Source organism: Euprymna scolopes, chromosome 40, assembly GCF_053919585.1.
Source record: "Euprymna scolopes isolate OS-2025 chromosome 40, ASM5391958v1, whole genome shotgun sequence".
Taxonomy (NCBI): Eukaryota; Metazoa; Mollusca; class Cephalopoda; order Sepiida; family Sepiolidae; genus Euprymna; species Euprymna scolopes.
The window spans coordinates 25688427-25711681 of NC_136521.1; the positions used below are offsets into that span (position 1 = coordinate 25688427).

Below are 23255 nucleotides of genomic sequence, written 5' to 3' on the forward strand. Positions count from 1 at the left end.
TACCGAAAACGCCATTTTATGATGTTCATATTTTTATCACTTTATTTGCTTAAAACTCTTAAAATATATAATGTACATTCATATTTATTAATTCATTTGAAAGTATATTCATTTCCGAACAAACCAGTAGTAATTTAAAGTCTTGAAGTGCTTTGGTTTGAAAAATATGGCTATTTTAGTAGAACTACCTTGAAATCTGTAAATATCCAAAGCGTTTTTTCGTCTGTGTGTATTACTACAAAAAGACACTTACGGAATAAAAGGGGATACAATCTAAAAAGTCACGCACTTCAGAAACTGAAAATCGGGGAAACGGTGCAGGTCCAAAATCAAGTTGATCCATACTTACGCTGATGGGTAAATGTTATATTTAGGAGTCTTATTAAGAGTGAGTCTTAGAGAGGGATGTTGTTGAGACTTAGAGAGTCTTATTGAGAGTTTGTTGTTGTATCTTAGAGAGAGAGATGTTGTAAGAGAGATGTTGTTAGTGAGAGAGATGTCGTAAGAGAGATTGTTCGTGTTATAAAGAGATTCATATATATTAAATGTTTATGCTTAGATGTGTAATAGAAGCTCTTTGAGTGAGGAAACAGTGTTCAGACAGTATTAGTGTTCACATTGTGTATGTAAGATGTGTATGTAAAGACATTTTAAACCACATGATATACAAGACATATAATAACAATTTTCACTTTACCTTTTGGTAGAATTACAACACAAAGACGACGTTTATAAAAACACATGATGGGTTTATTTCTTCTCCCGACCGGTCGTGGTTTTCATCATCAAGAAGCTTCACATATTAAGTTTCAAAAGTGACCGTCTCGCTTCTAGACGTTCGAATCCCAACTGCAGACTATCGTCTGTCGTCCTCAAACTCTCTCTCACTCTCTCCCAGTTTCTCATAAGTTTCTAACTATATTGAGAACTTCCCGTTTTCCATGACGTCATACACATGTTAAAACATGTGTCTTCTTTCACGTGTTCTGGAAATGCGTGTCCAAAAATTTTTCCTTTGTTTACAAAAGGAATTTTAACCTACATTCCCAGTAACCTATATTTCCAATATGTTAAAAACATGTTTATTAAATTATCTTGTAGTTGCATTCCTCAATTGAATTTTTCATAACAGAATTGACAACGCACATTCTTTTCTTGAAACTATTTTATCTCTAAGCTAAACAATGGTTTGTTTTCACATTCCATTGCTAATTCTCTCTCGTAATCTATTTCTAAACCTAAATTACGAGGTTCGAATTTTGTCTATGCTATTTCATTTTCATTTTAACTAAATCTCTCTATTTTTATACTTACATGAAAAGGGGATAGCCCTTATCATGTAACATAAAGACAGGAAGGGTGATGGAAACACTGGGTAACCGGCAGTATAATGTACGAATTGATGGGAGTAACTGGATAACCTGTTGTAATCGCAGATTCCTCTGAAGAATAAACCTAGTGGTAGATAACCCTTGTCACTCGATACCTAAGGGGCCCCCAGGAATGTTAGCTACGATAGACAACCTTACAGGGCCCAAAATAACGAGAGAATGGTCCACCCCAGTCCGAAACAACCGACACTTTGCCAGAACAGATGGAGGTGAATGACACAGCATCCCCTGGGATGATGGAGATTGAGGAGGACCAACTGGTGCGTCATAGCAGAAGGGTGACGCGACCACCCAGGAACCTATCCCCACAGACATGGGGCACGTTGCACGACTACTCCAGAGCCTCAAAACATTGGACTACAACGCGAGTATTTATTTTGTTTAGAAATGAATATCCTTTCACATATAATAAAATAATATATTTTAAGAATCTTTATGAAAGTAATGATAAAAATGTTAACGCTATGAAACAGCCATTTTGCTTCAGACTTTTTTTTTACCTCTATGGTGCTTAGAAGCTTGGTACCAATATCTTGAGGAAGTTTGTCATGGAATTTGGAAAAAAAATTAGAAAAAAACATCAATCTCACTTATTATCATCGTACGAAATAAACTAGTTAATTCATTTTTTTGTTGTCTCGAAAATAAAACTCAACATGACAGGTTTCGAACGTTTGTTCAAAATATTTTTCATATCCCAAGTACTAAGTAATTTAATGCTTTTATTATTTTCATGCGTTAAAATGATAATTCTATGTTGATTTCTTTTTTGGTACCATTGGTTTTTACACAGCCTCTTCCCTTTTCAGCAAAAGTAAACACTTTCACTAGTAATGCTGATAATTAAAAGCTAGTTAGCAGCAGCCACTGTTGGCTCTTGGTTGTTAGCTTGAAATAAAAGCTTTGCAAATTATGTTCATTTTGAACAAAAATACAAACTTTTGTGTTTAAAATTAATATGGTTTGTGATTTTAAAAAAAAGGAAAGAAGCTTCCTTCAGGATTTTTAAATATACTTTTGAACTTTAATTGTAATAATAACTTCATATTTAAATATACTTTTAAATATAAAATTTTTAAATATACTTTTGAACTTTAATTGTAATAATAACTTCATATTTAAATATACTTTTAAATATAAAATTTTTAAATATACTTTTGAACTTTAATTGTAATAATAACTTCATATTTAAATATACTTTTAAATATAAAATTTTTAAATATACTTTTGAACTTTAATTGTAATAACTTCATATTTAAATATACTTTTAAATATAAAATTTTAAATATACTTCATAACTTTAATTGTAATAATAACTTCATAACTTTAATTGTAATAATAACTTCATAACTTTAATTGTAATAATAACTTCATAACTTTAATTGTAATAACTTCATAACTTTAATTGTAATAACTTCATATTTAAATATACTTTTAAATATAAAATTTTAAACATACTTTTGAACTTTAATTGTAATAATAACTTCATATTTAAATATACTTTTGAACTTTAATTTTAATAATAACTTCATATTTAAATATACTTTTGAACTTTAATTGTAATAATAACTTCATAACTTTAATTATAATAATAACTTCATAACTTTAATTGTAACAATAACTTCATAACTTTAATTGTAATAATAACTTCATAACTTTAATTGTAATAATAACTTCATAACTTTAATTGTAATAATAACTTCATAACTTTAATTGTAATAATAACTTCATAACTTTTATTGTAATAATAACTTCATAACTTTTATTGTAATAATAACTTCATAACTTTAATTGTAATAATAACTTTAATTGTAATAATAACTTAATAACTTTAATTGTAATAATAACTTTAATTGTAATAATAACTTCATGTATGAATTCTTCTGTAAATCTCATTAGGTTGGCAATTCTCCTTTATAAAAATTTGGAAGTACTCCAACATTTTGAATAATCTCCAAACAAATATTTCTCTGGAATTAAATCATTTTTTGCTATAAACCAATTCTAAATAATACAAAGTTTATAGAGAAAAACAAGTTTGTTTTTTTAAAAATTCCCTTTATTTACTGAATTTCGACCATTACTGCCTCTGCCAAATTTTGCGGTTGGCTGATACCATTTCATCTTCATTACCCAAGTTGAGACATGATGCAGGATCATACCCCTCAACCAATTTCTTTTAAAAAGAAGATGTCGCTAGTTCAGCCATGGTGTGTACTGTAACCCAAAACAATAGCTCCAAAGCTATATTGGCAAAGAAGCCCACAAGATTAACTGAAAACGTGATATGTACCATCAAAGTTGATATCAAATCTAACTTGATGGTCCACATATCTACGGTGTTTGCCGCTGTTCTAACTTGATCCACATATCTACGGTGTTTGCCGCTGTTCTAACTTGATCCACATATCTACGGTGTTTGCCGCTGTTCTAACTTGATCCACATATCTACGGTGTTTGCCGCTGTTCTAACTTGATCCACATATCTACGATGTTTGCCACTGGTGCTGAGACTGACTACCTATCATTATCTTGGCCACTACAAACTGTCGTACGTGTTCTGTATTCATCTGGGTGCTGTGTGTTCTGAGAGGAGTAAGGACTGTACATTTTGCAAATTGAAAATATTATAAAAAAAAAACACTCACCTTTCTTTTTGTGCAATGTCAGCAACAAAACAAATATAATCAATTTTTGATCGACTGGAATTTTCATCATTTTCAAGTGGTAAAAAATTAGCAATTCGTCTGAAAAAAGAAAAAAAAAATGGTAAAATGGAGAAATTGTAATCATTATTTTTTTACAACACCAAATGAACCAAAGTCCGCAAAATTTAATATTTCAAGGCTTAAGCATCTATAAACATCTGCCTATGAAATAGGTTTTAGGATGTTGCTGACTCTCCTACAAATGAGCGATCCCCTGAGAAGGTTTGGCAATCTCTTAAACAGAAAATATGTGAAACTGTAACGGAAATACTAGGCACAACCAAGTGATGTTCAAAAGACTGGATTTTTGGTAAAATTATGGAACTGACAGATAAAGAAAGCTTACAGTGGCAACTCTGAAGAATACAAATAGCTACACTAAGAAACCATCCACTCAACCCAGGCAGATCACATTATTTATTGGCGCTCAGTTGCTAATGATATTGAATGAGTGGCACCAGTTGGTGACTACCAAAATCTCTTCCAAAATCATGCATCATAACAACAATTCTGCCATTAGCAAAATGATCCTCGTCTCATCTGGCGATGTTATCCAATGGTGCATTCTATCGTTTGATGATGACAAGAAATCATGATTTTCATTCATTTATTCAATGATTTATATTTCTTGTATGCCTTTGAAGCATTGTTCTGTTTTTTTTTTTTAAACCTAATTTTTAACGACTGTAAAGCGAGATTGATACAAAATTTGATCAATTTCGCTTTACGGAAGTTAAAATATATTAAATATATATTTATGGGGAAACATGTTTATTCAATTATATTTCAACTTTTATTTATATCAGTTATTTTATATATATATATATATATATATATATATATATATATATATATATATATATAAATAATATATATTATATTTCAACTTTTATTTATATCAGTTATTTTATATATATATATATATATATATATATATATATATATATATAAAATGACTGATATAAATAAAAGTTGAAGTATAATTGAATAATAAGAAAATATATATATATATATATATATTTTTTCTTGTGAGGTTGTCATATATTAACAATATTTATATTACAATATGATGGCTTATCATGTTTACCAGATATTTGCTGTGATGCTGTTAAGCTTGTTAGCATGCCATAAACTGAGATTACATTTCTGTCCAATTTTTTTTTTCTTTTTACATAGGCGTCACAACTTATCAAGACCGAGAGGCCACTCAAGGATACGGGTTAAAGACTGTACAGTAGACAAAAGGACAATATAGTAATCGATAGTAATGGAAGTTCTGTAAATTCGTTAATTTAAGTGTAACGGCTCATCAGAAACTTGTTCATGTTGGACTTGAAGACAACCATATTATAGACAGCTGGAAAGCAGAAGACAATTCCACAGACGTGCAGATCTAAGAAAGAAGCTTTGATCATGGAATCTATGTTTAGGTTTAGGCACAGATAAAGAGTATGGAAAATTATTGATAATGTTTTCGGCTAGTCTAGTGTTTCTTGTGAAAGTTTGGCGATGGGGGGGGGGACCATAGATTGAAGCTCAGTTGAACACTTTCCATGAAAATAACGATAAAGCAAAGACAAACTCACAACATCTCTTCAGGGAGATAGAGGTTGCAGCGAAGACAAAAAGGACATCTCCCACCAGGCCACAAAGTCTATTTTGAACTCTATCAAGGCAGGATAAGTCCTTTCTAGCAGCTCCTTCCCAGATGTGGCAACAATATTCCATCCTTGGACATACCTAGCTCTTATATAGATAGAGAATTGCATCAGCAGTGAGATATCTACTGGATCGATAGAAGGATCCGACCATTTTTCCAGTGACCTTGGCAACAGATTTGATGTACGTATTCCATTTAAGATCAGGAGTAAAGGTCAAGCCCAGAAGCTTGTCAAAACTTGAGGCCTCCCCAAGACGAGAGCCATTCATTTTAATTGATGCCAGATGGGGGATCAGAACGTTGATAATGTAAAGATAGAAGCTTAGTTTTAGATGCATTAACAGTAACCAGCCACTCCTTTCCCCATTGTATAACGAGGTACTGATACTGCAGCATTCCACACCGGGCACACCAGGTGTCCTTAACCTCGTCGGATTCCATCTGATGCGGCAGGTGTTCTCTTGATTGTACTTTGTCCCGTTACAAGTTGGCCTGTTGACTGTCCTTACCCACTGTGTTTTCATGGTGGGGCACTTTGCCTCTTGATCGAATCGTCTCCTACCTTATACATTCTCACTTTTATCGATGCATAGATTATTTAATTATCCAATTGAAATTAATTCAAATTGAAATTAATTGAGTAGTGTGACGTTCGATTTCAATGTGACACTCTTAAAAGAACAACAACAAAAAAAACAATTCTCCTTAAAACAACGTTTAAACAGTTTTGTAAGTATGGGCGCTAGTTTAGGTTGAAGTTTTTTTTAGTACTATAATTGGAATACCATTAGGGCTGGTTGCTTTACTGGAGTCAAGGTTTTTGATTACCTTGGCAACATCACGTACAGATGGAAATATTGGGGGTTGGCGGCCTTGGTCGCAAAGGGTAGAATTAGCTGCAAAGTTCTTGGCAAAGAGTTTGGCTTTGTCTGATGCTGATGAGATTAACTCAGGTCCATTGATGATAGTTGGGATAGAGCACACACTTCTGTTCAGGATTCTGTTTGCTATTTGCCAAAACTGGTGGGAACCAAGCTGCTGCTCAGCTACTTTGGACTTGACGGATTGAGCATATAACTCTCTTGCGTTCTTTATTACTTTCTTACAATGGTTGCTGGCAGTCCTGAAAGCGGCTTTAGTTTCCATACATCTATTATGTTGGAAGCAGTGGAAAAAGTAATTTCTATGCACAATAGCAGCAGCATATTCAGGAGAAAACCATGGCTGACTGTTAGGTTTTTGCTGGAACTTTTTCGAGGGTATGAAACGGTCTATACCTACAATTAACCATTCCATTAGGTCTGGTATTATAGAGGACACATCCTTTTTAAACATGGAATGCAGAGGAAGATCTGATATAAATGTACGGAAACTATCCCAGTCAGCCATAGTGTATCGATATACTGTACAATGGAGAGGTACGTCTGAGGACTTATTACATTTCATTTTTATCTTAATTGATACAACTGAGTGGTCGGAAGATCCAAGAGGAGATAGAACGGAAACTGAACATAGTTCAGGGCAAGTTGTGAGAAAAAGGTCTAGGAGACTCGCATACTGGCCGTCATTGTCGGGTACACGGGTGGGTTCGTGAACAATCTGAGTGAGGTCATAAGCAATGGAGAAATCATGACAGAACCTCCCCTCATCATCGGTCTTGTTTGAGTGGGTCAACCATTCCACATTGGGAACATTGAAGTCTCCACATACGTGAATGTTAGCTGAAGGATATGCTGATAGAACTTGGTCAATTTTCTCAGATATGCTTTTAAAGATAGTAACTCCACTGTTATGGGGGCGATAGAGAGTAAATATAAATGCAGTAGTGTGAGCTAGTGCAACCCGGAAGCACATATAGGGTAAGTTAGGATCTTCTCTGGAGATGTCCCTACCACATGGAAAGCCATCTTTAATATAGACACATATTCCATGCCCATGGCGATCTTGGGGGTCAGATTTGGAAGTTAAGTTAGAGTATCCCTTAATTAGGAACTCATTTAGGGAAATAGTCTGTTCAATGCCAGTTTTGCTTAAAAATAAAAGGTCTGGTTTAGTTTCCTGTAATTGGGCAGAAGAATTGTTTGTTGCTTTTAGTTAAAAATTTTACTCCTGACAAAGTCAAATTTACTATTATATATAATTTTTTTTTTTTTTTTTTTTTTTTTTTTTATTATTCAATTTTCACCCCAAACAAGGCACAGTGCCACTTTGAAGCAGGGGCTACTATCAGGGACTTAATTAGCGGTGTCATTATGAAGGGAGATGAGTAGAAAGATGTTTGTTGACATTACACTTGAACTTCTGCATATCGTTGCAGTTGGGAAAGCAGAATCCCGGAAGGGAGTTCCAAAGACCCGCAGTTCTGGGGAAGAAACTATTGGAGTAAAAGGCTTTCTTGCACCTAGGGATCTCTACTGTAAAGGGATAAGACTTAGTAGCTTGTCGGGTTTGTCGGGGGTAGTTATGTCAGGGAGGTACAAGTGTTTGCAGTTCGTCAGAGCATTCACCATTGAAGTATTTGTAGAACAGGCAGAGGGATGCAACATCTCGTCGATGGGACAGAGGCTGAAGCCTAGATGACAGTTCAGGACCTATCAGGTTGGCGACTCTCTTTTGAACCCTGTCAAGGAGCGAGAGACTAGAAGCAAATGCACCAGCCCAGATGTGACAACAGTACTCCATACATGGGCGAATGGTTGCCTTATAGAGGTATAGGATACTGTCAGGCGTAAGTAGTTTTCTAGCACGGTAGAGGGAGCCAACCTTCCTTGCAGCAGCCTTGGCAATGCTCTCAATGTATCTATTCCAGTTCATATTCCCTGTAAACGTTAGGCCGAGGAGCTTAAAAGAAGTACTTTCAGGTAATGTGTTCTTGGCCATTGCTATTGGTGGTAGAGAAGGTTTCTTGTAGTTATTGAAGGAAACAAGCTTAGTCTTAGCAGCATTGAATGTGACCAACCATTTTTGTCCCCATTCCACTACGGATTGGAGGTCGTCCTCTAGTGTTTCTGCCATTTCCTTGGATATGTGTTCATTTGTTTTTCCCTCATATCTATTATAGAGAGTGGTGTCATCGGCAAATATACCCATCTCCGAAACAATTTTATCAGGGAGGTCGTTTATGAATATCAGGAATAATAGAGGTCCAAGGATAGACCCCTGAGGTACTCCCGCATTTATGTCGTATTGTTTGGATGTATGACCGTCGAGGACAACTTTGATTTTTCTATTACTTAAGAAGGATTTAATTCCATTATGAATTCTTCCAGTGATTCCATATGATCTAATTTTCCTTAGAAGACCATCGTGCCATACCTTGTCAAAAGCCTTAAAATATCGAGGGCCACCGCTCTACCCTCCCCTGTTTTATCCAATGAACGGTATATACGTTCAGAAACTACAGTTAAGATATCTGCTGTTGAACGGGCTTGCCTGAATCCATATTGTTTGTCAGTCAGGAGTTTAGCAGCTGTTAGGTGCTGGACTAGGGCTTGATTAACTAAGGACTCAAATATTTTGGCGAAAAGCGGGAGGAGGCTAATGGGGCGATAATTTAGTGGGTCAGTTCTTTCACCAGAATTCTTGAAGACTGGTACCACAGAGGCGGTTTTCCAGCAGTCGGGAAAACAAGATTCGTTAAGGCATTTATTGTAAAGTTTGGACAGAACTGGAGCAACCTCGGCAGAGCATTTTTTTAATAGCACAGCCGGGATGAGATCTGGTCCACACGCTTTTGAGGTGTCTAGGTTTTTTATAATAGCATTTACCTGAGAAGCGGTGATTTTCAAATCGTCTAGTGAGGCGTCTGTTCGCAGAGGAAAATCAGGGAGTGGTGTACCGAGTTCAGTGTGGAGTTTGAGGCAAACCGACTGCCAAGCAGATTAGAATGGCTCTCGTCTTGGGGAGGCCTCAAGTTTTGACAGGCTTCTGGGCTTGACCTTTACTCCTGATCTTAAATGGAAGATGTACATCAAATCTGTTGCCAAGGCCGCTGGAAAAATGGTCGGATCCTTCTATTGATCCAGTAGATATCTCACTGCTGATGCAATTCTCTATCTATATAAAAGCCAGACACGTCCAAGGATAGAATATTGTTGCCACATCTGGGAAGGAGCTGCTAGAAAAGACTTGTCCTGCCTTGATAGGGTTCAAAATAGACTTTGTGGCCTGGTGGGAGATGTCCTTTTCTCTTCGCTGCAACCTCTATCTCACAGAAGAGATGTTGCGAGTTTGTCTCTACTTTATCGTTATTTTCATGGAAAGTGTTCAACTGAGCTTCAATCTATGGTCCCCCCCCCATCGCCAAACTTTCACAAGAAACACTAGACTAGCTGAAAACATTATCAATAATTTTCTATACTCTTTATCTGTGCCTAAACCTAAACATAGATTCCATGATCAAAGCTTCTTTCTTAGATCTGCACGTCTGTGGAATTGTCTTCTGCTTTCCAGCTGTCTATAATATGGTTGTCTTCAAGTCCAACGTGAACAAGTTTCTGATGAGCCGTTCCACTTAAGTTAACAAATTTACCGAACTTCCATTACTATCGATTACTATATTGTCCTTTTGACTACTCTACACTCTTTAACCCTTATCCTTGAGTGGCCTATCGGCCTTGATAAGTGGTGACGCCTATGTAAAAAAAAAAAAAAAAAAATTTAAAAATTGCCAATTGTGCTCATATGTTACTATTAATATTTTCTAAAATAATTAAAACGATCTATGGAAATTAAAAAATGTGTGAATTTCTTTCTTTTACAAATGCTACTACATCTGTCAACTTTTTAAATAAAATTAGGCAATGTTTGTTTTTATGGTTGCTTATACGATTGTTTTTATGGTTGTTTATATGTTCGTCTATATATTTCGTCTATATATATGTTATATAACAAAAATTTAAATAAATATGTTATTAGAATTTTAAAATAAGAGAGTTCATTTACGAAACAATAACCAGAACCATTCTAAGATTGATGAAAACGGTTCGGAGGCCAGCTGAAGACATGGTTATACCCCATAAAAGTTATCAGCAAATCTATCTCTGGTCTACAGGTTTTAAGACTAGCTGCCCATAACTATCTATGTACTGTTATGTATGTGCATGGTGAGTGTTTATCTTGGATGCTGTGTGTTCTATGGGAGGAGCCGGCTCAACTCATCCTGAGTGAATGCCGCCAAAGATTTTTTTTTTCAAATTTCAAGGTCAAACTTTCTAGCATAGATTGCAGCAATTGTTTCATTAGACTGACCAAAATGACTTCCATGAACATAATGTTTAGATGTATGGCCATCGAGGACAACCTGGATTTTTCTAGGAAGGATTTGATTATGTTGCGTTTTCATTCAGAAATATGATTTAATTTTCTTTGTCAGAGATGACAGTTAAAATATTCACAGTAAAATGGGCTTGCCTAAATCCTTACTGTTGATCAAAGAAAAGATTAGTTTTTATGAGATGATACTCTTGTTTCACAAATTAATGACTCAAATATTTTAGCAGAGAAGATGAGATGTATTGGAACACATTCATTGAGGATTATTGCCAGAGGCAATTTTCCAGCTATCAGGGAAGTAAGACAGCTAGGCATTTGTTGAAGAGTTTGGAAAGGACAAGGGTTAGCTCAGTGGAGCATTTGTTAATTATTAAGGCAGGGATGAGATCAGGTGCACATGCCTTGGACATGTCTTGTTTTTTATATCATGGACATAAGGGGTGATTTTCAGATCTATAGGTGTGATTTCTGTTTGCAAAGGGAAATTTGGGAATGGTTTGAGGGGTTTATGGGGGAGTTGAAGGCGAATGGCTGGGCAAACAAGTCAGCTTTCTCGGTTGTCGTACAAGTAACCTCATGGTTGTTGGATAGAAAGGGAATTGTTGATTGTCCATTATTTACCTGTCCATTATAAATTTTCCAGAAATCGCAAGTTCCTATTTTCTACAACTCAATACATTTCCTGATCATTTCAGTATGGTTATGTTTATGGCTAGTTCGCTCTTAAAATTATTTCTAGCTTCTAAAATTTTTGTCTATTTGTACTGGACTTGTGGCATACAAATTAGCGGAATGCATGCTGCCTTTGTGCAATGGCAACTGCATAAGTTGAAGTGAACAATTGAAAAAAGTGGGGCTTGCTATAATATTTTCATGTGGCAACATAGTTCAGTGCCTGCTTTACACCATTCGGTTGTCTCGTTGGCAAACTGTTCAGCAGAAAGAGAAAAGATATTAGTCCATGGGGCATCTCTAATGTGTTCTCTAATGACTTTCCAATTAGCATTTTTGAAGCATCTTGCAATTTTTAGCAACAGCTCTCAAGCTTGGGGTCAGGAACTTAGGGTGATGTCAAGCAGTATCACAAGTGGACGATGGACATTTGTCGCACAATCCTTGAATATTGTAGTTAGAAATAGATCTAGAAGTTAGACTTGCTGATTTTCACAATCTGGGAGTTGGGTCAGAAAGGAGGAATGTCTGTATAAAGGAATGAGCTAGAGAGAAGCTGCATCTGTATAACTCTGGAAAACCAAGCCAATTACTTACATTACATAAAAATCCCTCAAATACATATACTTGAGCGTTAGTATCTAAAGAGAGTACTGCATCTATATTATCAGATATGGTTGATTAGGGTACAGTCCTGATTCAAGAGAGAATAGTATAAAGAAATAAAAATTTATATTAAGGTCACAGTGACCTATAACAATCTATGGCTTCAGATTAGACTCCAAAAAGCAAAAAAGAAAAAAAAAGCCCACAAAAAACAGAAAATCAAGGATAGAAAATTTAGTGATTTAAAGTTAAATTAAAAAATAAATTATATAGATCACATGAAAAAAGAAATGCTTTAAATGGTTTCTAGATGTAAGGGGAACAACTCGTCTTCTTCATTCTTAATGAGCATATTGATAAAATGAAAATAAATTGCTTTAACTTTATTTCCTGCTATAAGAGGGGAAACCCGTTTAAAATTAATTTTTACGTATAAGGAGGGACAACTTGTCTTCATTTTTATTGAGTTTAAAAATATATATATAAAATGCAAAAAAAAAAAAACTGCTTTAAATTTATTTCTAGGTATAATAAGTACAACTCGTCGTCTTCTTCATTCTTATTGCGTTTAAAAATAAATAAAAACAGTTGATAAAATGAAACAAAAACTACGTATTCCATTTAAGCTTTCATTTTAATTTCTTTGATAACTTATATAACTTTCAGGATAACTTATTGAGCTTAAAAATAAATTTAAAAAAATAATATCTATATTGATAAAGTGAAAAAAACATTGCTTTAAATATATTTCTATATGTAAAGGGGGACAAGTGGTCCTTTTCATACTTATTGAGCTTTTAAAAAATAAAAAATTAAAACAATACTGGAAAAGTGAAACAAACTGCTTTAAATTTATTTTTATATCTAAGGGGGACAACTCGTCTTCTAGATCCTTGTTGAGTTTAAAGGGGGACAACTTTCCGTCTTTATTCTTATAAAAATAAAAACTATGTTGAGAACTTCAAATTTATTTCTACGAGTAAGAGAGAGGCGACTGGTTCTCTTCATTTTTATTGAGTTTAAAAACAGAAAAAAAATATTTTAAAACTATATTGATAAAGAGAAGGGAAGCATGCATGATCGCCCATGAGTGCACAGTGAACGAGGCATAAAAAAATGACTAAGTTCAGCATTTGCCCTCCCCCTCTCCATTTAACCCCAAAAGTCCCCAGTGGACGTCAAATCCTGGTGAAAATGAACAAACGGTGCAGTTTTAGGCCTTAACATATGTAAATTTGAGTTCTGTATCATGCAAAAAAAGAAATGACTAAGTCCATCATTTGCACCCCCACACCCCACCCCATTTAGCCCCAAAAAGACCCCAAGGCCTTAACATATTTCAATTTGAGTTCAACACCATGCAAAACTGCTAAATAGACATACACAGGCAATTTTGGACAATATGGTAAAATAGTCCCAAAAACAGAGTGTTTTTATTAGCCCTAAATGAGCCCCTGGGCACACCCAAGAGTTATTGTGAGATATAGACAAATAAAATTATATAGAAATCAGTTAGTTACAACTTTTCAGAAAGTTTTATAAAAATCCAAGACATCAATTTTTTTAATAAGCACAAAATTATCAATTTTAGCCATTTTAACCTGAAAGCATGCATATTGAACTTAAAAATGTACTTAAAAAAGTAAAAAATATGTTGATGAACAATTAAACTTATATCAGACCATATCTTTGGAATATTGTTATTCCTACAATTTTACTAAATTTCCCTCATATTTATCTAAAAGAACAACCTTTAGAGAGTCACCAAACCCCAAGAAAATTCGACTAGAGAATTCTGCCATGTAAGTGTTAGCATATAGACAACAAAGGACATTCCATAGTATTGATGATTTACAAGGAAAATTAAAGAATTTTGATGATAAATTACTGGCAGGCAGCAAGATACACTTATATGCTGTATTGTTAAATAGCCATGTCCAAAAATAGGTCTGTCGCTTATTAATTCTGATTTTTCAGTATATGAATTCTCCAGTGTTGTGAAAATAAAGACTATAGGGGAAGAATAGGATTCCTAACCATGTAATTGATGTAAATACTCTACACATTTTGATTGAAAACATAAAGAAAATGGGCATAGAAGAACAAACCAAAACTGTATTCTCACAACATAAGGATGTTGTGCATGTTATGCCAACTAAACGTATTCTAGCTGATAACTTATCTGATATTGTTATGGGGTTAAACGGTAATAAACGAAAGAACACAGGATTTTTAGGAACGAAACATGTATTCACATAAATTACAGGCAAAGACTGGTTAAGAATACCATTCCTCAACGGTAGGCGTTTGCACACGACCGGCGTCATCACGTCCCAATCTCAGACTGACGGGCACTGGTACTCGATACTGGAAGTGACGTCACCAACGGAAGTGAAGTCATGAGATAGTCCATTAATCCCATGGAGGGGCGTCTCCAACACCCCCCCCTCCCAAGCTTTTTGTTCATAAAAGCTGTCAGTACCTCTTCCTTTTAGGGTTTATCATCAATGGCTCAGTAACCTTTCTCTTACGGAACGACCGCCGTAGTTCAGGTGTTGGTTGAGGAGGTTCAAGATCAAAAGTTTCGGTTCATCTTCCAATGTCGCTAGTTTCAACTGATTGACATCTTAGTTGGTTCTGGTGACGTTTGTGGGTATATGTTGGTCCTTGGATGATATATACCATGTCACTGACTCTCTTAGTAATTGTACCCACCTCCCAGAATGATGTGTTGTTTTTATATCTTTTGAAAAACACTTTTTCACCTGATATGAAACGTTTACTGGGTACATAAGTGGTCACTAGTGGCCTTGACTGTTTGGGTAAGAGCTTGTCAAAAACGGATTTCCCTTTCAATGCAAACATCCTTTCTGCAGGTGAAACTGCTGTTGGTGTGTTCAGGTTGGGTGTAATCCTATACACGTGTAAAAATTGTTGTTTTGGCTTGGAGAATTTTTTTGCTGCAAGTTTTTTAGCTTCCGGCTTTGTAGTTTCAGTTTTTATGCCTCCTTTGGCAGACTCTGTAGAAACTTTCTTTTTCAATTTCTCTGTGCTACGAATGGGACGTTTCGTTTCTTCTTGAAAACAGGCAGAGTGTTTTCTTTTAGTTCAAATCTTTCTATAGCCTTTGTACATTTCCCTAGTCCTGGTGAGAATACTTCTGGAAATTCCTCTTTTAACTCAGTTGTTGCATCTCCATAGACGAGTCTTCTACCCTATGACAGAATTTATTCATATGTTGGTCCCACAATTCGAATCGCTCCATCCAATCAGTACCGAACAGGTTTTCGGATGTCCTATGTACATACACTTTCACTTTTTTAGTAACACCATTTAAGGTCACCGGGAGTGTGAGCTAGCCCTCAAATTCCATTTTATCGCCTATCACAGCTCAAGCTGATTTGTTTGTCTTCCGCATGGTCGGTTTCCTTAGCCTTTTCCATGTCTTAAGGTTAATGATGGACAGGTCTGATCCGGAATCCAATTGTAGATGCACAGTTTTATTTGCAATGTTAACTGTGACATATTTGTGTCGGTTCTTATCTGAATTCAAGTTGAATCTAGTCTGTCGGACGCTGTTCTTGACCTTGTTCTTTATGCACTAGGTCGCTTTGTAATCCTTCCTGCCACATTCGTTGCAGTACTTATGTTTGTAAAAACATTGACTCGACCAATGTTTCCCGCCGGAGGGATAGCACGGGCTTGTAGGGAATCCGGGTCTTGTGACTGGGTGGTACTTATTAGGTGTAGCTGAGTTTCCTTACTTCCAGCTTTGCTTTTTCGGGGTGAGTATTATTTCGGTATGAAGGTCGTCCTTCTAATGGATGTGGCGCCTGACTCCTCGATGTGTCTTGAGTTGTTCCTTATGCAGACTACCCGTTGACAATCCTCGGCTAACTTCTGGAGGGTGAGGCCCTGTTCGCTCTCAAGTCTAGAGAGAACACATTGTCTAATCTCAGCGTTTTTGGAAGAGACTAGACCCTGCGCAAAAATGAAACACTTGACGTCATCTGCCAAGAAGTCAGATAGACGGAAATCATCGCAGTGTTTATTTACCATGGACGCGAAGGTTAGGTAATCGTCGTCATCGCTTTTTTACAGGTTAAAGCACTTCCATCTTCTATGAAAGAGCGTAGAATTCAGGCTGAACAGTTCGCATAAAAGTTTGACCGCTTCAGAAAATTCCAATTCACTCGTCTTCCTGGTGAGAATATAATCCACAAACTTGCTATGTTCTGTAGTCCCTAATTTCCTCAAAAGTAGGCGAACTTTTTTAGCGTTGCTCCACTCTTGACAATCCACGGTGAATAGGTGCTCATATCTCCGATAGAAAGCCTCAAACATCCCATCCAACTCCGGATGGTAGTTGAATATTTCTATGGTGTTCCATATTGTACTTTGGGAAAAAGCAAAACTGTCGTCCCTGTGCTCCGTTCTATCAAATATTTTTAACAATAGCTCTTATTGTCTCTGTTGTTGGAGTAACATTTTCTCCTCCAACGCTTGTTGCCTTTCTTGAAATTGTAACTGGAGCTGTTTATCACGTTCTTTTAAATTTTCCTCAGCTTTCTGCTGCTGGGCCAACTGAGCTTTGATTATCTGTATTAATACTGTTTCAACGTCCTCCATTTTAATGGAGGATGTTGAAACAGTATTAATACAGCTTAATACATACAAAAAAAAAAATTTATTTCCGTTTTGGACTGGAGAAGAGAGATAAAATAATAATAAAAAATATAAAAGAAAATGTCCTTTCTTTGAGTGTGTACATATAAGGAGGGAGCAATGTATCCCTTGCTTCTTGGTAAAATCCTTAGCGATAACCCAATATAAGGGTGGACAAAAAAAAAATTACTTTTTTCTTTTTTACTTGCAAAACAAAACAAAAAAAAATGTACTGTGATACACTACAACTGCAAAAGAATAAAATTGTGGAATTGTCTGGAAATTAACCAAAATGGCTGGGGATTTTTTTTATATGTGGGGGGGGGGGGGTTACACGCGGAAGAAAAAAGTTTTCACTTTGGGACCGACAGTTAAAAATAGAATATTTCATAAAATTCCACTCAATGGAAAAAGTATTTCCTTTTAGGTCAAGTAAAACGTAAAGGGGGGAAAAAAGACATTTATCTCTCGTTAAAATATTGCCTAAAGTAACAGCAAAAAAAACTTTTCACTTCATTTGAAAAATGTTCAAATTTGCATAAGAATAATCCGTAGACAGTTACAATAGAATTGTTCTCGCGGGTGAAAATTGGGTCAACATGTTTCTCTTCTTTTTTTTTTCCCTTTCTTCTTTCAATAAGCAACCAATTAATTTTTAAGCATAAACAAAATGCGTTTAGCACAGTTTTTTTTTTTCAATTTAAATATAGAGACAAAAAGAGTAACTTACAATTTCTTCGATAATTTTTCCATGTGTTCGTTTCTTTCTTTTCTTTTTTTGTTTTTATGACATAATTGCCTTATAAAACCGTCATTCTTTTGAAGTCAATTAGAATTTCATTTTTACTTTTTTGTGGAGTTAACCCGTGTGAAAGTCGAATCCTCGCTGCCAATTGTTATGGGGTTAAATGGTAATAAACGAAGGAACACAGGATTTTTAGGAACAAAACATGCATTCACATAAATTACAGGCAAAGACTGGTTGAGAATACTATTCTCAACGGTAGGCGTACCAACCTTCGTCGCGTACCAATCTCAGATTGCCGGGCACCGGTACTCAATACTGGAAGTGACGTCATGAGATAGTCCATTAATCCCATGGAGGGGCATCTCCAACAGATATAATCAAATGTTTAATAATTGGTTTACAGAAGATTGGCTTTAGAGCATTATCTGTTACAACAGATAATGCAATAAAAAAGCTGTCTTTCTTTTGTAGCCCAGCAAAGCTTTCAATTGTATATCCGCATCTAGTTTTAAGGTCTAGACCTCTTTTCTACGTATTAGATTCGGAACATATATTAAAATGCATTAGAAACAACTGGCAAGGTAAAAAAAATGAAAATAAATGCAAAATGTTCCCAAAGTTTTGTCATAATAGAAATCATGAATTGGATAACATCCAAAGTTACCCCTTTTCTTGTTTACACAAACTTTATGCCTTGGAATTCCAATCACTTTTGAAATATTGTTACAAACTGACTTCAAAAGCCTTTTCTCCCACAGGTCTTGAAAGACAAAATGTTAATTTAGTTCTACAAATTTTCAATGCATACACTATTCAGGGATTGCTGACCTTAGGAAAACGCAAATGTTTACCCAACTATGCAGAAATTGTAGAATATACACAGATATTTGCTGGACAATGCTGAATGTAAAAACACCATATATGCTGGCTTTGTAATAAATATGCTTATCAACTGAAATTACATTATGAAAATTCTGGATTTCTCTATATTCTATAACTGGTTAGAAACATGGGATAGCATTCCTGGGAAAACTGGGAAATTAACAAAAGAAACATACACTGCTTTACACCATATGACATATGGAATTATAGAACTAACAAGCCGCGTGTCCGTGGTTCCCCTCTTGTGCTGCATGTGAGATGGCACCACAAAAAATAGTGAAGAAATGATGAACGGGAGAAATGTGAAGAGCCAACATTGCCTTCATATTTGCACCAAGTTTCAGAAAAATCTAATGGATTGGGCAAAAGTGTCATTTTTTGCAATTTTGGGACATTTGTGACCCCTTTTGAGTTCTTGGGAATCCTGAATCTTAGTGAAAATGGACAAACGATGCAGTTTCACACCTTAAGACATGTATATTTGAATTCAGCACCATGGAAAATTACTATAAAGACAGACATATCAAGTTTTTGAGTAATATGAAAAAAGAGCTCTAAAAAGGTATGTTTTTTAGCCCTAAAAGTCCCAGAGGGACGCAAACCAGAATTTTGCCAGGGTCACCCATACTGAATTTATATTAAGAACAACAGCCTCCACATTTTGGCCAAGTTTCAGGAAAATCTAATGGATGGATCAAACGCTATGGGGGAAAAAAAAAAAAGTGTCATTTTTGGCCATTTTGAGGAATTTTTTTACCTTTTTTGAGCCCCTGGGGATGTCGAATCCCAGTATAAATGGATAACCGTCAGTTTCAGGTCTTAATACATGTATATTTGAGTTGACCACCATGAAAAACCACTATATAGTCGGACACATGGACGCCACTGAAAACATAGATCACTCCAATAAATCGGGGGTCCAATTAAATATTGCATTAAAGAATTGAACATGCTATATATATATTACCTGGTAAGTTTCAAACAGATCAACTTGAGGTAAAGTTTGGCCAGTACCAACAACTTAGCGACTATCAGTATAATATCTCTATATGTCAAGTGTTTGAATATGAGAAAATTTTATTTAGTTTTTTTGTATTAAAACTGAGCCTGCAACTTAATAATCAAATAGTTACAAGAAGCTAACAGGGATGAAATAACAAAGGAGCAACATTTAGACGCTTATAAATTTAACATAGATGCAACAGAGGATGATCTCAATCAGTGTAAAGAAGTACTTCCTGTTATTTTATACTTAGGTTATTGCTGTTATGCATTATTTAAAAAAATGAAATGCAATAGTTGCAAGGAAGAGAGGCTGTGGAAGAAATACCTGAAATAAGCAGCTACTTTCAGGGGATTAATAGAGGTTTTCTGTTATATCCTAATGATATAACAGTCAATTTTGCTTTGTACAATTATATAATTACTAATAAACTAGTAAAAAATTTTCCTTTTTTCATTCCATAAAGCAAAGACAGCCATGAATATAACATTGAATGTTTTGTCAGATGCTGATTTCTTTTTCATGTTGATTCATGTGATGACGGTCATAGAAAAATAGAAAAAAATGATTATCTGCAGCTTTTCCAATGCTCTTTTTAATAATTTTTGTTGCAAGGATAATGATATTATTTTATTATTTATGATAATTCTGATGACTGCTCTCATCTTGCATCACAACAACATTCATCAGCTACAGATTCCCAAGTTTAGGAAGATACATCTAATGAAAATCAGATGTTAAATCGGCCGAAATGTTGTGAAATAAACCATATTACAAATAATACAATTTATTGAATGTTCGACATTAGTCTGAATAATAAAAATTGTCAATCCTCATCTCAAAAATTCCAAAATATTACACTGAATTAGCCATGTGATTTTTCTTTAAGTTCAATTTAAAAAAAACAAAAAACAATATTTCTGCACTATTGTTTGTTTGTATTTAGATTATTTCTTTCAATTTAATTTGCGTCATTTTTATTTTTTGTATTTTATCTTTCTACATTATATATATATATATATATATATATATATATATATATATATATATATATATATATATATGATGAAATTTAACAGATATAACACCCATATAAAAAATTATATATGATATATTAATATGATTATTATTATTATTATTATTATTATTATTATTATTATTATTATATAATTAATTTAATTATATTAATGATTGTTATTATTATTGTTATATAATTAATATTATAATTATTATTTTACTCCTATATTCATTTCTATTATTATCACCATCATCACTGCTGTTATTATTATTATTATTATTATTATTATTATTATTAATATTGTCATTATTATCATTATATATATTATTAACATTATTTTTATTATCATAATTATTGCCATTACAATAAATAAATAATTTATTCCTAAATAATTACAAATATATAAATTATCAATTCAAAATTATTACTCTAAAATTTAAAGTTATCTCCCTTAAAAGCTTTTTTTTTTTTTAATCTAACAGTTACCTTCCTTGCATTTTAAAAATTAGCATCCACAAATAAGTCAGTTTAACATTTTATTTACACAGTAAATAATCATTTCAACCATTTGTGGTTAAATTACAAAAACCAAAATGCCCACATATGTACTGACGAACTGTGAAACAAATTTTCTCATACAATTCAATAAGGTATTTAAAGAATTTTCTTCCTTTTTTTCTACTCTTTTTCTATTTCCCCTAGTTTTTTATTTTCATTATCAATATAAAATTTACAACATTTTTCTTGTTTTTAACTCTTTCCAGGAATATCCACCTTATTTACTACAAAAATACTAGTTATATTTTGGTGTCTTAAACTCCCTCCACGCCACTTTTTTTGTGCTGATGAGGAGACTGTTCAATGAAACATTATTTGTCATTGTAAATAAAATATCGTTTCTGAAACGATCGTACACTCAATTTGGTTTTGTTTGATTTTTCCTTATAAAACTGATTCATAATTTACAATTATTAATCTTTATACTCAATATATCTTTTTAATTATTACACCCTCAAGTGTATGAACTTAATTCATTACAAATTGTTTCAATAAGATATCCATCTATATCGTCAGGTGATTCAAGTTACAATAAAAATAAAAAGGAAAGATATGGTTTTTAGTGATTACATATGGATATTAAAAACTAAGAGAAAGGAATTATCCATTTCCATTCTTCCTTTTCTCTTCTTCCTTCCCGCTCTCTCTTACCTTGTCTTATCTTTATAATTTTACAATTTTTTAATTTATTTTTTACTGCCTTATCCCTTTCTCCTTTCTTTCCCCCCTTTTCCTTTCTTCCCTTTCTCTTACTTCCTTCCTTCCTCTTAGTTTTTAATATCCAGGGCTGAAAATCAACTGGTCTGTGAAAATCGTTGATGGGAAACTTTGGGCTGCGGATTGGGATGTATGGGAAAGGTAACTGATAATCCAATCAGAGCAAACCAGAGTGTGACCTAGCGGACGAGGGGTGTTTAAATCGGATACCTCATGTCTGCTCCAGCGTACATCACCCCATCTATATATATATAAAAGCGAAAATGTATGTATGTATGTATGTATGTATGTATGTATGAATGAATGTTTGTGTGTCTGCTAAAAACTCTGACTAACCACACACATCTCCAAACACTCGGGCAACGCAGGTCTATATATATAAAAGCGGAAATGTATGTATGTATGGATGTGTGTATGTTTGTGTGTCTGCTAAAAAATTTTGACAGAACAAAAATTCACAAATTTGGTCTCATATGAAAGCCCCATCCTTCGTCCGACAAATATCGAAAAATTGGCCAAAAACGTTAATTTTTTCACTCTGAAATCGGCACTTTTCTACAGGGGGATGGGTCAGCAAAAACTGTCCTCTCGTGACCAGTTCGGTTCTACGCATGTGTAAATGACATCAGAACCTGATTTAGTTTAAAGATTTAAAAAAACAACCTAATTTCGTGGGCATAGTCTTAGTTCAGTTGCTTAGAGCGCGGCGTCATTATCTAAAGGTTTTGGGTTCGAATCGTGATGTGAGATCTTTTTTTTTTTTTTACACAGTGATCACCACTTATCAAGGCCCAGAAGCCACTCAGGGATAAGGGTTATTGCAAGTACATTACGTTAGTGTGGAGATTTGATGAAGTGTTTACTTAAGGGGGCGGTTCATTAGGAATTTGTTAACATTGGACTTCAACACATCCAAGTTGTAGTCTGGTGGGAAGCAGGCAGAGGGAACAGAGTTCCACAGGCGTGCAGTTCTAAGAAAGAAGCTTTGTTCATGAAATCCGCATTTTGATTTAGGCACAGATATAGAGTGGGGGAAATATTTCACAGTGGATTCAGCTAGATGGGTGTTTTTCGTGAAAGATTGGTGAGGGGGGACCAGAGATTGGAGTTCAGACGAGCACCTGCCATGGAAATAACGATAAAACAAGGATAGGCTCGCAACGTCTCTTCTGTGGGAGAGAGGTTACAAGGTAGAGAAAAGGGCATCCCCCACTAAGCCACAAAGTCTATTTTGTACTCTGTCAAGGCAGGATAGGCTGTTTTTAGCAGCTCCTGCCCAGATATGGCAACAGCATTCCATCCTTGGACGTACTTGGCTTTTATATAGATAGAGAATTGCATCAGTAGTGAGAT

General features: G+C 34.6%; 1 protein-coding gene across 2 annotated transcripts in view; it reads right to left on the minus strand.

The window, feature by feature from the left end:
* The window catches only part of LOC145265440 (centromere protein M-like), a 174871-nt gene that overhangs the window by 72555 nt on the left and 79061 nt on the right, over positions 1–23255 (minus strand). For both annotated transcript variants that reach the window (XM_080121286.1, XM_080121285.1), the window contains exon 3: positions 4040–4138. In XM_080121286.1, coding sequence (XP_079977412.1) covers positions 4040–4138 — 99 coding nt within the window. The remainder of the gene's footprint in view (positions 1–4039; positions 4139–23255) is intronic.